The sequence below is a fragment of the Esox lucius genome, chromosome 3 (genome assembly GCF_011004845.1).
Source record: "Esox lucius isolate fEsoLuc1 chromosome 3, fEsoLuc1.pri, whole genome shotgun sequence".
In the NCBI taxonomy this organism is placed as follows: Eukaryota; Metazoa; Chordata; class Actinopteri; order Esociformes; family Esocidae; genus Esox; species Esox lucius.
The window spans coordinates 14,956,378-14,970,081 of record NC_047571.1 but is presented as its reverse complement, the minus strand read 5'-3'; the positions used below and the strand labels follow the sequence as shown (position 1 = coordinate 14,970,081).

The 13,704-nt window shown below is 39.9% G+C and overlaps 1 protein-coding gene across 2 annotated transcripts in view; it reads left to right on the top strand.

Moving 5' to 3' along the window:
* Positions 1 to 13,704, top strand: part of LOC105018767 (cadherin-2) — a 72,042-nt gene that overhangs the window by 37,305 nt on the left and 21,033 nt on the right. For both annotated transcript variants that reach the window (XM_010884462.5, XM_034291458.1), the window contains exon 3: positions 11,726 to 11,946. In XM_010884462.5, the coding sequence (XP_010882764.4) occupies positions 11,726 to 11,946 (221 nt within the window). The remainder of the gene's footprint in view (positions 1 to 11,725; positions 11,947 to 13,704) is intronic.

Here is a 13,704-nt window from a genome sequence, read left to right as displayed (position 1 = left end):
CTGTAAAACAATGAAAATAATTAACTGTGATTAATTGCATAATCATCTGTAGTTGATCGCAATCGTAATTTTAGAATTTGTTAAGATTTTGCCGGTAATACACACTTTTCTGTTTAAAAAGCAGTGCATTATGTTAAAGACATACTGTGTTTTATTGCAACCTATGGACAGTGTTTGAATTGGAATTCAAAAAATACAAGTTGTCACAGCCCTTAGTTAGTTTAATATACATACAATGTCAGTCCATAACTAACCACAATAACTGGCACATGTGAATCTAACTAGAAAGTTGCTGCTCTATGATCCCATAGTTCATCCATCCCATATTGTTCTCTTAATTAAAAGTCCAAAGAAAATAACTTTGGCGTTAGGCTCCTGTATAAAACACATATCAGCCCCTGTTATCTAGGGAGCTGCAGGAATTAGCAGGCATTGCAGGAATTACATATATATGTTACAATTTTGGAAAACATGATTACATTCAGTATGAACATTTCATCAGTGCTGTTACATTGAATGTCAACATATCCAAGTGCTATTGGTCCTTAATGATCCGCGATTACATTCAGAGTCAACATATGAGACGTGCTGCTCAAGGTCGGAACGTAGCCGCTAGGAACAGTTGGAGTGGCTGTTTGCTGGGGCGTTGTGTTCAGGGATGGCGGGTGGGCGTTTCCACAATCTTCTTTCAGTCACATGGTTGCGGTTCGGATTCCATCGAGAGGGAACACATTTTTTGTTGAGGAATTGCGTCGTTTTTTTAGCGCATTTCATTCCAGCAAGAGTTGAGCATTTCTTTGTAGGGGAATTGTGTTTTTTCTGTCTTTGTAACCTTACCCTAAACATTGGTCATAACTTAAACCTCAGTACTACAATGCCTAAGCATAACCTAAACCTAACCTTAATCGTAACCCTACTGCCAGTACTCTGATGCTTAACCTTAACCCTTAGTTTACTGTAAATGTTATTCGTAATAAGGCATTTTTCATTCTGAATTGATTGCATTAAGGACATAATAGCAAAACGTTAAAAAGTATAGTAATAGTGAGTTATTAAGGAAGGATATCACTGGAGATATGTTAACAACGAACACATTTGCACCGATTTATGTACCATATGAACGCAATTCCTTGGCGGTAGGGTGGGCACAGCATGTCCCATGATCTGGATGCAGAACTCATCCATTTCAGCCATTGTGACATCAGGCTGGATAATGGCGTCAGTTTTTCTTCATCACCAGAAGAGGAAGGTCAGTGAAAGTTTACTCTTCCCTCCCCTTCTTGTGGAAACACAATTACATTAGAGTTTACATTAACATAAAAACACTGGCATTGCTGGAGTCATTTTCCTTGGATATCCGGCAATAGATACAGTAGCTTTTGTCGGTCTCCCTCCCTTCTGAGTGAGTGAGCCGTGTTCAGCAGTAAAACATTTTACGATGGAAGTCAAGGTAATTAAAACAGTGACCTTTATAAGACGGGGAGAACGGGGTTAAAGGGCATCATTTATAGACACAAAGTTCAATGGTCTTATTTTTACAAACTTTGATTTAATGATGATTTTAGGGTTCTGGACAGTGTGGTTCAGCCTGGCCTCTACATACAGTCAAATCCCCTTAGGAGGAGGTTAACATCTTTTACATGGACACACAGACACACACACTGACCCCACTGGTAGTCCCATCAAGGTTTTGCAGTTAAAATGACAGTTTTAATTCTACAAAGAAATAGGTTTTCATCTCCCTTTGATCTCAGAGAGAACAGATGATAAGTGGAATATGCTTGAAGTTATGTGCCGCTATTGGTGATATACTTCAAAGAAGTGGTTATTTTCCTTCAACACGTGATTTGACCATGTCACGTAGTCTGAAGAAACTCAGGACACTAAGCAGGGTGAAAGACAGTGGGGAAAAGTATTCAAATAGTTCATAAGTGTCAATATTTTTCATTCATTTGCACATATGTAGATATAAAGTATATTAGTCCTGTCAAATTTAGCACATTCAATTCATTTAAAATAGTTAGACATTAAAACATTTTTATTTTATTTGCATTAATGCGTTAATATTTTTTTTTTTTTTGAGCCTCAGAGTCATAGATTAACTTGATCCAGAGCAATACCAACACTTATGCAGTATAACACTGTGTTAGTACCCATCTGTTGCCACAAAGTATTTTCTGTTCCTTGTTGTCTCAAAATTGGGAATGCCTCTCCATCACTTTTTTTTTACTTTCACTGTTGGCTAACTCACTTATACAGGCCCATTTTTATGTAAGATGTCCTTGAGTGTTTTGAATGGCGTCCCCCAAATAAAATTTATAATTATTATAATGTGTCACCCACCACTATCCCTGTCTCTTTCCCAAAACATAGCAAACGGGAAGGCCCTAGCTGCCATCCCCCTGACCCTTTTTCAAACTGGTAGTGAGCTACTGTGGGTGTATCCTCCTAGGTGTTGTGTGCCAGCAGTTGTGTTGTTCCTCAAATAGAAAGTGAGATAGAGACATTATTTCATTTCATTATTTTCCTTTATTTATACAGACAACGACTGAGACCTAGTTCTCTCTTAAAGCTGTGCCCTGTATTACAACATAAAAAAAAACACTTCCAAATTGAAATATGTGACATAAGTTTCAGAAAGATAAACAATTAACAATAATATGTTTATTAAAAAACAATTATGAAATTAAATAATCAAAATTAACAAAGTGTTAAGCCTGATTTAAACCTATAAAATGATGATAGACCACAGACTAACTAGATAGCCATTTCTAACACCTAGCTTATACCATGGTAGCTGGTTATCATTAAACAGATTATTTTGGTGTTTAGGGTTACATTTGAAAACATTTTAAAATTGCCATTATATTATCAGTCAAAATCCTCTCCAAATGTTTTGACATTGAAAGCATAATACATCTGCACAGTGAACACTAAGTTGTCTATCAAATCCATTATTATATTATCGGTTATTGATATTAATAAGTTTCATCAGATACATTCATCAGATACAATCAGCTAAAACTAGTCACCTACAATATTTATTTTCATTGTTGTCAGCCAAAACCTCTAAAAGAAGTCTTTTATAATGATGTAACTTAATGATGACTGAAGCATGTTATGAGTTTGCTTGTCACAAACAAAAAATGCCCAGTTTGTTAAGATTCAAAATAAAATCGGAAGCCTATGAAACAGTCCAAAACAATTTCATATAAACGTAGAATATTTCAATATATCAGTGATTCCTAATCAAATAAACTGAGCTTGAGCAAGTTTGACAAAAACAATAGCTATATGTTGCCCTGAAAGTGAAAGTTCATAGAATATTTTTCCAAATGATTCACCGCTATAATGGCTGTCAAAGGTATTTCCTCAAAGTAATTACTCTGGGGTATAAACACATGCAATCAATACATCTTATTATTTTATTTCTTAGCCATTTGGAGAAAAAATAATAATAATCAGTGTGCGCTAGTATGTAATGATCTGCAGGAATTTTGTTGAATCCCTTTTAAGCCATTTTCTTTTAGCAACTCAGGACGTTAATGGTTCCAATCAAGAGGAAATAGATATCTGCATCTCCCTCTCTGTGAAGGAAATGGAGGTGACTGAGTGGCACCGGTGGGGAGTGGATCTGCTTACCTTCTTACTGTCCTCTCAACACTATGACTGTCAGACAGGCCTGCTGGCTCCTAAAAGAGCAAAAATGGTCATGAGCTGATGTGAGATAAATGCTAAGTGTGTAGAGAAAGGAGGACAGGGAGGATCTCCTTTATGGAAAAAAGCTGTTTGCCACCCTCTGGGCAAGGAGTCCATTTAGCATATCCACAAAACCCATAGGTCAGCCTGTCTGAGATTGAAAGGGACCTGCCTGCTTAAGTTATTGCTTCTAGCTGCCAAGATGAAGCTACTTGTGCTGGGTGTGTCTCCATCTGAGTTTGTGCAGGTGTGGGGTTGCATGGTAGAGTTTGTATCACTGTATTGGTTAAGGCAGAAACAAACTGGTCCAAATGCCTGTCTGCCTTTTATTTACCGTTCAATTTCTGACTGACGTGGCGTGGTGTGAATTGACAACCCCCTGCCAGTATCAATGACTCGGTCGAGTACCTAGCGAAGACACAAGAAATACAGTTATACGGTATCAGTAATGTGTGTATACATTCATCATATATATATATATATTTATACAGAGACCACTGCATCTTTTCCTTTCCTTTCCAAAAAATTTGAAAAGGAAGGGTTTAAGTGAGGAGCAGAAGGGTTCAAATTAAGAGACCATTGCAAATTGAACACTTCTGTTGCTCACTCAAAACATTCCTTATATACTTTTTGGAAAAGAAAGAAAAAGGTGCAGTGGTCTCTTAATTTTTTCCGGAGCTGTATGTCTAACATTCCTACCACAATACTGGAGTGGCTGAGGTTATTTCCTGAAGTGGCGTGTTGCATTCATTTTCTTTCAGGCCAGCTTGCCATTAAAATCAATGTAAGAATAAAATAATAAAAGACCCATCTGGCAGCCGATTGGGCTACACTAAATGCTTTGCCTATGCTAGCTATCTGGCCACTCTAACAAGTATTGTCACTATAAATCACAATGGCTTTGTTTTCATGAAGCATCTAACCAGAAAGCTATGTTGTGTTAGCAAGTGAATGGCATGGTAGCCATTTAACTAACATAAACTTGCTAGCTAAAAACATGCAAACGACATGCCAAAAAAGGAAGAAGCGCTAGTACTGTATTGCTGTCATATGGTTTGGAGTATTTTAACAAGTCGGACTGTAGGTGTTATGTGCTATCTTAAACAAAAAAGACTGCCAGCCCTCAGGTGTTAAGTAATCTCAGCAGATAAGCGTTAGACCACCATACCAATCTTTTTACAGCTTTCTTAGGTTTTCATTCTGTAATTGAAGCCTCAGTTTCAGGAGGGTATGTCTTCTGCAATAACACATAATTGTCGTGGGAGTTGGTCTCTATAATAAATTTAGGCTGCTGCCTTTCGTAGCCCGTTTGACTTTGATAGCTTCTTCACTTTTCACAAGTTTATTTAGCCGAAATACATGAGTAGAGTAAGTCGATATTTCGCCATGTTTCTTTCATGTGAATCCTGTACATATTTTAGTCAGAGCCTTCAACACATGGCTCTCTGTGGTGTTTGAAGTGCTCTGCATTAGTAAAACCCCTTCAAGCAAGACCCCAGTCTAGAAAAGACCAGCCTCATCATCCCAACATCCAGACATCAACTGTAAACTGTTTACTTCTTTTGCATTCCCTTCTACTCAAAACAAAAACATTGCTGCTTTACCCTCTTCCCCGTCAGAATTAATGGCTTTTAGATTCTTGTGATGGAAGAAAAGGTTTGAGGAAAAAAGCTATATATGCTAACTATTTAAAATGGCAGTTCTTTGCTTATTACCCTTGTGGCTGTACCAAATGTATTCATAGTAAAAGCTTAATCCACCTACAGGAGAATTAAGTATACAAGCATGCATCATTATGAGCAGTAAAAAAGCTACACTATGACACTTTAAAACCATTATGTTGTTTTAAGCCTTTTCATATAATTATTGGAAAATTTGGACAGAATATTGTGAAAGGTAGAACGGCCATAATGGAAAATTGGGGGATAAAGTTCTAATTTAATGCAAAATGTTTTCGGAAAATGCATGTTTTGTGATCAGAAACTAAAGCCTCTTAAAAAAAATGTTATGCCATTTATCAATTTAGCCCCTATTTTATTTTCCAGAGTGGCTTTATTAGCACTATGATTTGTTAACAATGTCCCCTTGTATTGACATTCCACTGAACACAGCTAATGCGCAGCCTATATTTTATATCGCATTGTCTAATCTCCAGTATAGCTAGCTAGGCCCATTGTTAGAGTATGAACTAGATTTGGTGATTTGTTGTTGTGAATAATGCATTTTATCAGTGGCGTCCTGGCATTTGCCCGAAGGGATTGCCTCTGGAGCATTCGCTGGGGTCTGTTTTTTTGCCAGGAGACTGATGAAACACCTTTGCTGAGTATTTCACACATGTCAATGACATCACCAGCTGGAGATGAATTATGGTAATATCAGGACCCACATGACGTGGCACAGCCTTGTCACATTAATACAACATTATGGTCCTTTTAGCTTTATACCAGCTTCCTGCCACCATATTGGATTGACAGACTGGAATAAAAAGGAATACACTTATGGATTTCTGTTTTTTATTTTTACTGTCTCGGATGTTTGACTATCAGAGACTGTTTCTTTGTTTGTTCTTACTGTCAGGTAGGCTGCATAAAAATGACACATCTTAGATCTTCCAAAAAAACTGCTGCCTATGTGACTGTTCTTGAGAACACTGCAAATGATGCGCACATTAACCCCCCGCCCCTCCCCACACACACACACATGCACAAACATTCTTTATCTGTTCCCTGTCTGTCAGGGTGATCACGTGATGGAGACAGACAAAAGAGTGACACTTTGGGGAGTTTAGCTATGCTTTTTGTGTTGTTAGTCAGCTACGGGGGGTTCTATGAGCCTGTGAATGGGCTCGTTGAGTCAGAGGTAATGTTGGGCCCCGGTGCTAGGCATTAGTTGGAATGGACTTTCTGCTGACGTGCCTGTTTTCTCACCCCACCCCCCTCCCCCCTGCCCCACCCCCGAAAAGCCGGGGTAGCTAGTAGCAGCAGTATATAGCCCTCTCTGTGCTGCATCGGCGTTTCTGTCCGAACTAATTAAGGCCTTTGTCTCCCCGGCCCTGTGGTCATGACGACATGTCTGATTGGGCGTGGCGGTGGTGGCAGCCAGGATCTCTTTTAGTTTGGTTATACCTAGGAGAGCAGATAAATCTAGATATAGATAAACTGGAACATAGTAAATGCTGCCCCTGTCTCCAATGGGCTATGTGAGCTCAGGGGCTTGGGTTGGGGAGCTGGGCATGATAAATTAATAGACACATGCCGGACATCCCCATTCATTATCATTGGAATTGGTGTTGCCTGGTGGGAATTTGCACAGCAATCGCCATGACGCTTCTTTGCTGAAGGGCCGCCCAGAGGTGTTCACATGGCCGGATCTCAGACTGAGCTGGAGAATTGGAGCTTAGCGTCCCAACTACAGGCCCCAATGCCATGAAGTGAAAACCTGCAGTCCAGATAGGCTAACCTTGATATTATACACACACACACCTCTCTGTGGTAGCATATTTTGGTAGCGACAGACCAGGCTCAGGAGCTTGCCCTGTAAATAATATAAAAAGTAAAGTAGAAAACATATGAACACTAATGACTGTCTTAGGGACAATCGAGAGGACACACCCACCTCCATGTGCCATCTCTGTCTTTCTCTATTTGATATATTTTCTCAGTCTTTCTCTCTCCCACCTCGTTCACTTCCAACTCACTTTGTGCTGATCGTACAAATCCGGGCAGCCCACCTAGGTGCACAAAGAATCTCTACATGGTTTTTGGGGTGATTTTCATCCACACATTAATTGGATCTATCATTTCTTTGATCCCATAGGCAACAACAAACAAAGTGCTTCAGCCAGCCAATCAATATAGCTCATTAAGAATAGAGCGTGTGAATTAGATTGTCTCACCTCGCCCCTTAACAATGTGTTGTCTCTCAAGTCTCATCCACCCAGCAGCTGTCATTGAGAGCTGAGCCATTCTGACACTTCTCTCTGTATTCTGCCTATGTGTCTGAAGACTAGTGCTGTGGAGTTGATTGCCTGAAGGCTTTGAATTTACAGATGGATGGCTGCAAGGAAACACCTTCAGCTAGCCAAGGTCATGTAGCACTCTGAAGTTGGATTTGCCAGGTTCAAACAGACAAAAAAAATAATTGGATGAGGTTGCTTGAGCAAAATCTCTGCGTCAAGTATGGATAGATGGTCAATATATACACATTTCTGTTACCATAGGCATGGGCTAGATTGACCTCCAGCGCTAGTATGTTAATCATCATTAAATGTTGCTCTTTGCTTTTCCCCTAAAATGCAGAGCTGCTCTCTGAGACACATTTCTGTGCGCTTTTCATCAATATTTAGATGCATGGCAATTTGTCATATGTAGCAGACTAACCAATGTACAGTACAGTGTTCTGGCTTAGTTCATGGTCTGTTTGCTGGGCCCTGTTGCCTTATTCTCTGTCTTTCTCACTGAAGACATAATAAAATAGAACAGGTCTGCAATTTTCCTCATTTGAGTTCAATGTTTGATTTTCAACCAACATGGCTCAGGTTTTGCAGAATTTCTCATTGATTATAACCAGCGGTTAAATTGGGATTTTGGAAGGGACGAGGCCCTACTTACAAGGTCCGGGGGGGTATATTCACACTTCATTCAGATGTGTTGCTAAGTTATTGTTATACTAAATGATTTAGCAATATTCCTAGATCAGAAATGGGCTGCCTGTGTACAAGTAGGTTTTACAAAAAAGTATAAGCTTAAAAGTGTGCCCTCAAATGCAACTCTGTCTGTAAGGCCTAGTCTGTAGGGCAAGGCTAGTCTAAATTGTTCTAGCGGCACTGATTTGCCCAGAGAAGAGAATTAATAGATAATGCATAGCACATGAGCTTGCGCCAAAAGCTTTCTCTTAAGAAACATTATTAAAACAGTGTCGGTCAATACAGTTCTCAAACATTTGAGAAATTGTAATGTTTTGGAATTGTAAAGTTTTTATTTTTCATTTTCCCCCGATCGAAGATTTTAGTTTGTTTTTCAATTGAATTGTTCACATTATAGGTCACATTAAAAGTGAAAAAAGTTCTGACATGATTTATCACAAAAACCTGGCATTTTAGCAGGGGTGTGTAGACTTTTTCCACTTTTAATGTGACCTATAATGTGAAAATAATAATAATCTATAATATATATATATGAAAATGGTGCTTCATGAAAGAAAAATGCTATATTTCTGTCCTCTTTTGGTGAAGACGGGGGTTCATTCAGTATGGTTCACACCACTGGATGCCTTTATCCCAACTGTGAAAGTCAACAGTCTGACCAAGTGAATGATTTTTTCCCCTCTCTTTATGCTTTGCCCATTTTCACTGTTTCACATTACTTTGCCATCGGGAAAAGTGCTCCATCTCCTGCTGTGATGGTTTAGCCATTGTGCTTTATTTTCCAGAGTAGAAGGACATGTTCTATAGTATGTTGGGAGCCGGATGTAAGCGAACACAAAGGCTTGAACTAGCAATCTTGAACTAGCAAGGCAGTGTTAATTATGTGGCCACAGAAAAGCTATTAGTTAGTAGGTAGGAAATACATTGTATTTCTGTGTATTGTCGGATGTGTTTTTGTGCACTCTCACAAAAATAGTTTACTTTCGACATCTCCTTGCTCAGCAGCCAGGGCTAAACGTTAGAGTATCTGTTCAGAGCTGAGATGCAGCCTTCCTCCACAGGCCCAGATGCAATGCCCTACCTCCCACTGCTCTTCTCCCAGTAAAAGACCCTCTGAAGCTCTATAACACTCTCTGTCCTTAAGGTAACACAAGAATGGAAGATACAATTCCAGTGTTTCCCCCTAATTGTCTAAATTGTGATGTGCTGCCACAGAAAAGCAGAATATTTCTTTATGATATATATATATATTTTTTTTATCAAGCTGAGTGCAGTTTACCATTGCGTGCAGTTTAGTATCACACCAACATCAGAGCTGGGCAAAACATTTCTGCACCCAACATTCTGAGTTCCAAGCCTTGGAGTGAGGGCAGAGAAACATAACTGTCTGTGTCTGTTCACAAGTTTGTACTTAACTGTCAGTAAGTGGCTGTCACATTGATATAAAGAAGGTAGCCATCATCTGAGTGAAAATCAAAGGTAAGAAGCAAGCTAGCTAACCAACTGTAACAATTCGATAGCTACAATCGGCTACAATAGATTAGCATCATCCTGGAAAGATTAGAGATTTGGCAGCAACAATAAGACCTCAGTTTTTTTGTGTATTTGCCTTCAAAATAAAAGTCTGTGGTGAAACTTTATATACATTTGGCTGGAATAATAAGATTTCCGATTTTCATAGTTTGCCTAATACATGCCTGCCGTGTGTCTATATAGTGTGTATTGTGTACATTTTCAAAGGAAAAATTATGTAGGAAAAATATGAAAGAAACAACATTACTAATAATAATTTACATACGTTAAATAATATTATAAGTTGGAGCACACTGAGAAATGGTTAGAGCTAAAGTAAATGTAGAGAACTAAATTTAAAAAAATCCTATTTTGATGTTATTGTTTTTAATTTGCTTTTTCTCATTAGCTTTAGAGAAGGATTGTGTTATAATTCCAACCACTATATTTTCTAACCCCTCACTCACAATTCCCTCAATGTACAAGGGAAACTTTTTGAAGAAAAACTATTCAGAGCTGCAATATATTGTAAAAAATACTCAGAACTATATTTTCTACCCCCTCTTTAACCCCCAATGCAATACACTATACTGTACATGGAATTCATATTGCCTCAATAGTTAGTAGCTACTGGCGTTAATTAGGAGTCTGGGAGGCGATTGATGAACAGTTTTAGAGAATGGTTAATTGAGAGTGAGTACTTAAGTTATTATTAGGGAATGATGTTAACAAAGTATTGTCAAATAATGTTAAAAAAATGAAGTTGACAAGCAAGAGAGACTGGTGTACAGGGAGGATGTTTTAGCATTTCATGCATTGAGAATTTTGTGTAGTTGATTTCGGCATGTTGCCCCCCCCCCCCCACTGCCAATGTTGGGAAGTAGGGGAAACACTTCATTTTATAGAGGCTTTTGTTAAGTAATTCCACGCTAGTTTAATAATTCAAAATAGCATTGGCATAGCCCGCACAAAAAATTGTTTTGTATCTTTACGTGTGATCTCCTTAGCTTAGAGGAGTTTCAGTATTATCTGCTCTGTTGTCTTCTAACACTGTTAATAGAACACAGACCTGTTACAGAAATGGATCCAAGCAGGATGCACTAAAGAGACCGTGAATTGCTGTTTGTGTGTTTGTATGAATGTATGTGTGTGTAGTTTGCTAGATGCACTCTCACTCACATGTGACATGAACTGTTGTCAAACTGCTGCCATAAATCCACACTGGGACTGTGTACTAAGAAGTTCCATTGAGATGTGTGTGTGTGTGTGTACTAATGAAATAAACACCCCACCTTTCTCACTTCCTTAGGATTGGTTGCTAACTACAGCGAATCATTCCCATTTCTCATTGGAAAAAAAGCTAAGGTTAAATGACTGGAGCCAAAAGGTTTTACAAAAAACAAATATGTAACCCATTTCCATTATTTCTCTCTTAAATTTTTAAGCCGATGACTGTATTTCTCCAGACAAAACAATGCATTAAGCCACAGTCTAATTGGCAGCCCGGTTTTAACATGGATTGGTTTGGTATTTTGTCTTGTGATTCAGCAAGTGCCCTTCAGGGGTGCACGTCTCCCTTTTGCACTCTTTCTTTTCCTCTCTCCTTCTCTCTTTTTACTGCACCTGTTTTGAACAATACCTTTGGGGTGCAGCTTGAAATAAATTATGTATGTGTTTTAGGAGGAATTGGAGAGCCTTTGTGGACTATACCATACAGTATGTGAGCGGTATGGGAGGAGGCCCCTTGACTGTCTGGGTGTCTGTTTGTCTGTCTGAGTGGGTAATCGCTGTCGGTCAGTCTGTCTGTCTCCCTGGTTGCCTGAGCTTCAATCTCATTTACTGACTCCTCTCTCCCTCTCTCTCTAACAGTGAAGTTTGTGAACTGCGGTCAAGGTGGACTGGTGCGGTTTGAGTGCAGCAACCCGTCGGATTTCCGGATAGGGGCTGATGGGGTGGTCTATGCACTAAGACCCTTGGCTATGTCCAGGCTCCGGGGGGTGCCCCTCATTGTCGTGGCCAGGGATGAGACCAGCCAGCTGCAGTGGCAGACCCAGGTCACCCTGACGCCCCCCATAGGCCAGACCCCACCGGTACGTCAAGCACCTCCACACACACACACACACACACACTCCCTCTCCACCCTCACTCTCTTTTCAGCCTCCCTCTTTCTCTCACTCTCCCTCTCTCATGTTGGTTCATTTGTTCATTTACGACTTCCGGTAGAATTGTGGAATGTTTCAATTCCGATTCCAACCCTTTATCCCATTCCTTCCGCCTATTAGCCCTGCCGTAGCGTTCACAGATGATCTGTTCAGTAAATTGTAGCAGGTGTTCCGGGAGACTGGGTGGATGCTCCCTAATTAAAACGTAATGTGTCAGTTTAACAGGAAGCACAAACATATACTGAACACGGTCAGTGGGTTGTGGCGCGGGCGCAGACAGCAGATGCGGAATAGCTCCTCATCAAGACTGATTTCAATCAGCCTCCTTGTGGTCGGTAGCGGCCAGGAGGAGTGTATTGTGATTCGCAGTGTACTCCTAGTGGTGATTCAAAAGACAGGAAGCATCTGTCTCTAGCTTTAAAGATTCTGTTGTTCATTCTTCCGCTTGGGTCAACAGGCACGGCTAACGCTTCACCATGTGCTCGTCAGTCAACATTGTGATTGGCTGTTTGCTGCGTGGTAATGCAGTCAAGAGTGTAAGGGAGAGAGAACAGGGAGTTGACTGGAAAACAGCCGTGTACTTCTACCATTTCACACTCAGTAGTGGATTATGTTTTCCTGTTCAATCGAATGGCCATCATCTGTGAAATTCTTTCTTTCTCACTTGCAAGAATGGTGTTAATTGGCTAGAGTGCAGAGATTCCCATTAAGCTATGATGGGGGGGGGGGGGGGTTCACTAGCATTGTTTTACTTTCTCAGCTCTCCCTCTCTCATACCAATTTCCAGGGATGTGAGTGAGTTGTTTTAGGTGAATTATTAAACTCAGTGTTTTCTGATCTTCTTACACTGTGGACGGTTATTGTTAACGAATGCAGTACACTCAGCCTGTTTGTTCAACAGAAACAGTCTGAAAATACATTGTCTCTTCCTCCAGTCACATAGAGGCCAAATTAGCTACACAAGCAGCCTATTTAAAAAGACCTCTCAGAAAGCATCACATAAAAGGCCAGGGCCTTCTTTTATAAGCCCCCAGATTAAAAGTTAATGTTGACAGTTATGTCTAGTTAGTCTGAGTGCAGCGGACCACTAGCTGCAGTGATGGAGTCGTTCTGTGGTTTAAAACGAAAATCCTACAGGGGAGGATTGTGGAGGGTTTTCAAAACAGCATCGTTAGGCATTGATGCTCATTTACCATAGTGACTCCTGCAGGTATGTGATTTTAATGAGACCATTAGTCACCAGTGTCGCTCATTTAAAGAGAAATGCACACTTGTCTAGCATAGATAAACTATGGGCTTGGCCACCGCAGCTTTTCAAATAGATACAGGTTGACTCAAATGGGTAAGCATATCTGTTTTAGAAGACTAGACCTGGCCTACCCTCTGATTTGCTATTGATGTCAGTGCTGTTTGTCAACTCCATGCACTGTTTTGACATTTTTGGCTATGGCCTTGGTGATATGGTATTAATCAAATCTCTGACTGACTTCTTTATTCTCACCAGGTTATCTGGTTAGGTAGTTAGCTTTCCAATAGAGATTGATTATCTTGAATCATCAGCATGCGATCCTTAATCACATCAGCAATTAGATGCTATTTCAGCAAACGCTGCAAATGCATCAGCCCTGGGGAAATGGTTTCATCAATGAAGTAAGGATTGTCTCGTTAACATTAGTGACCTACCGC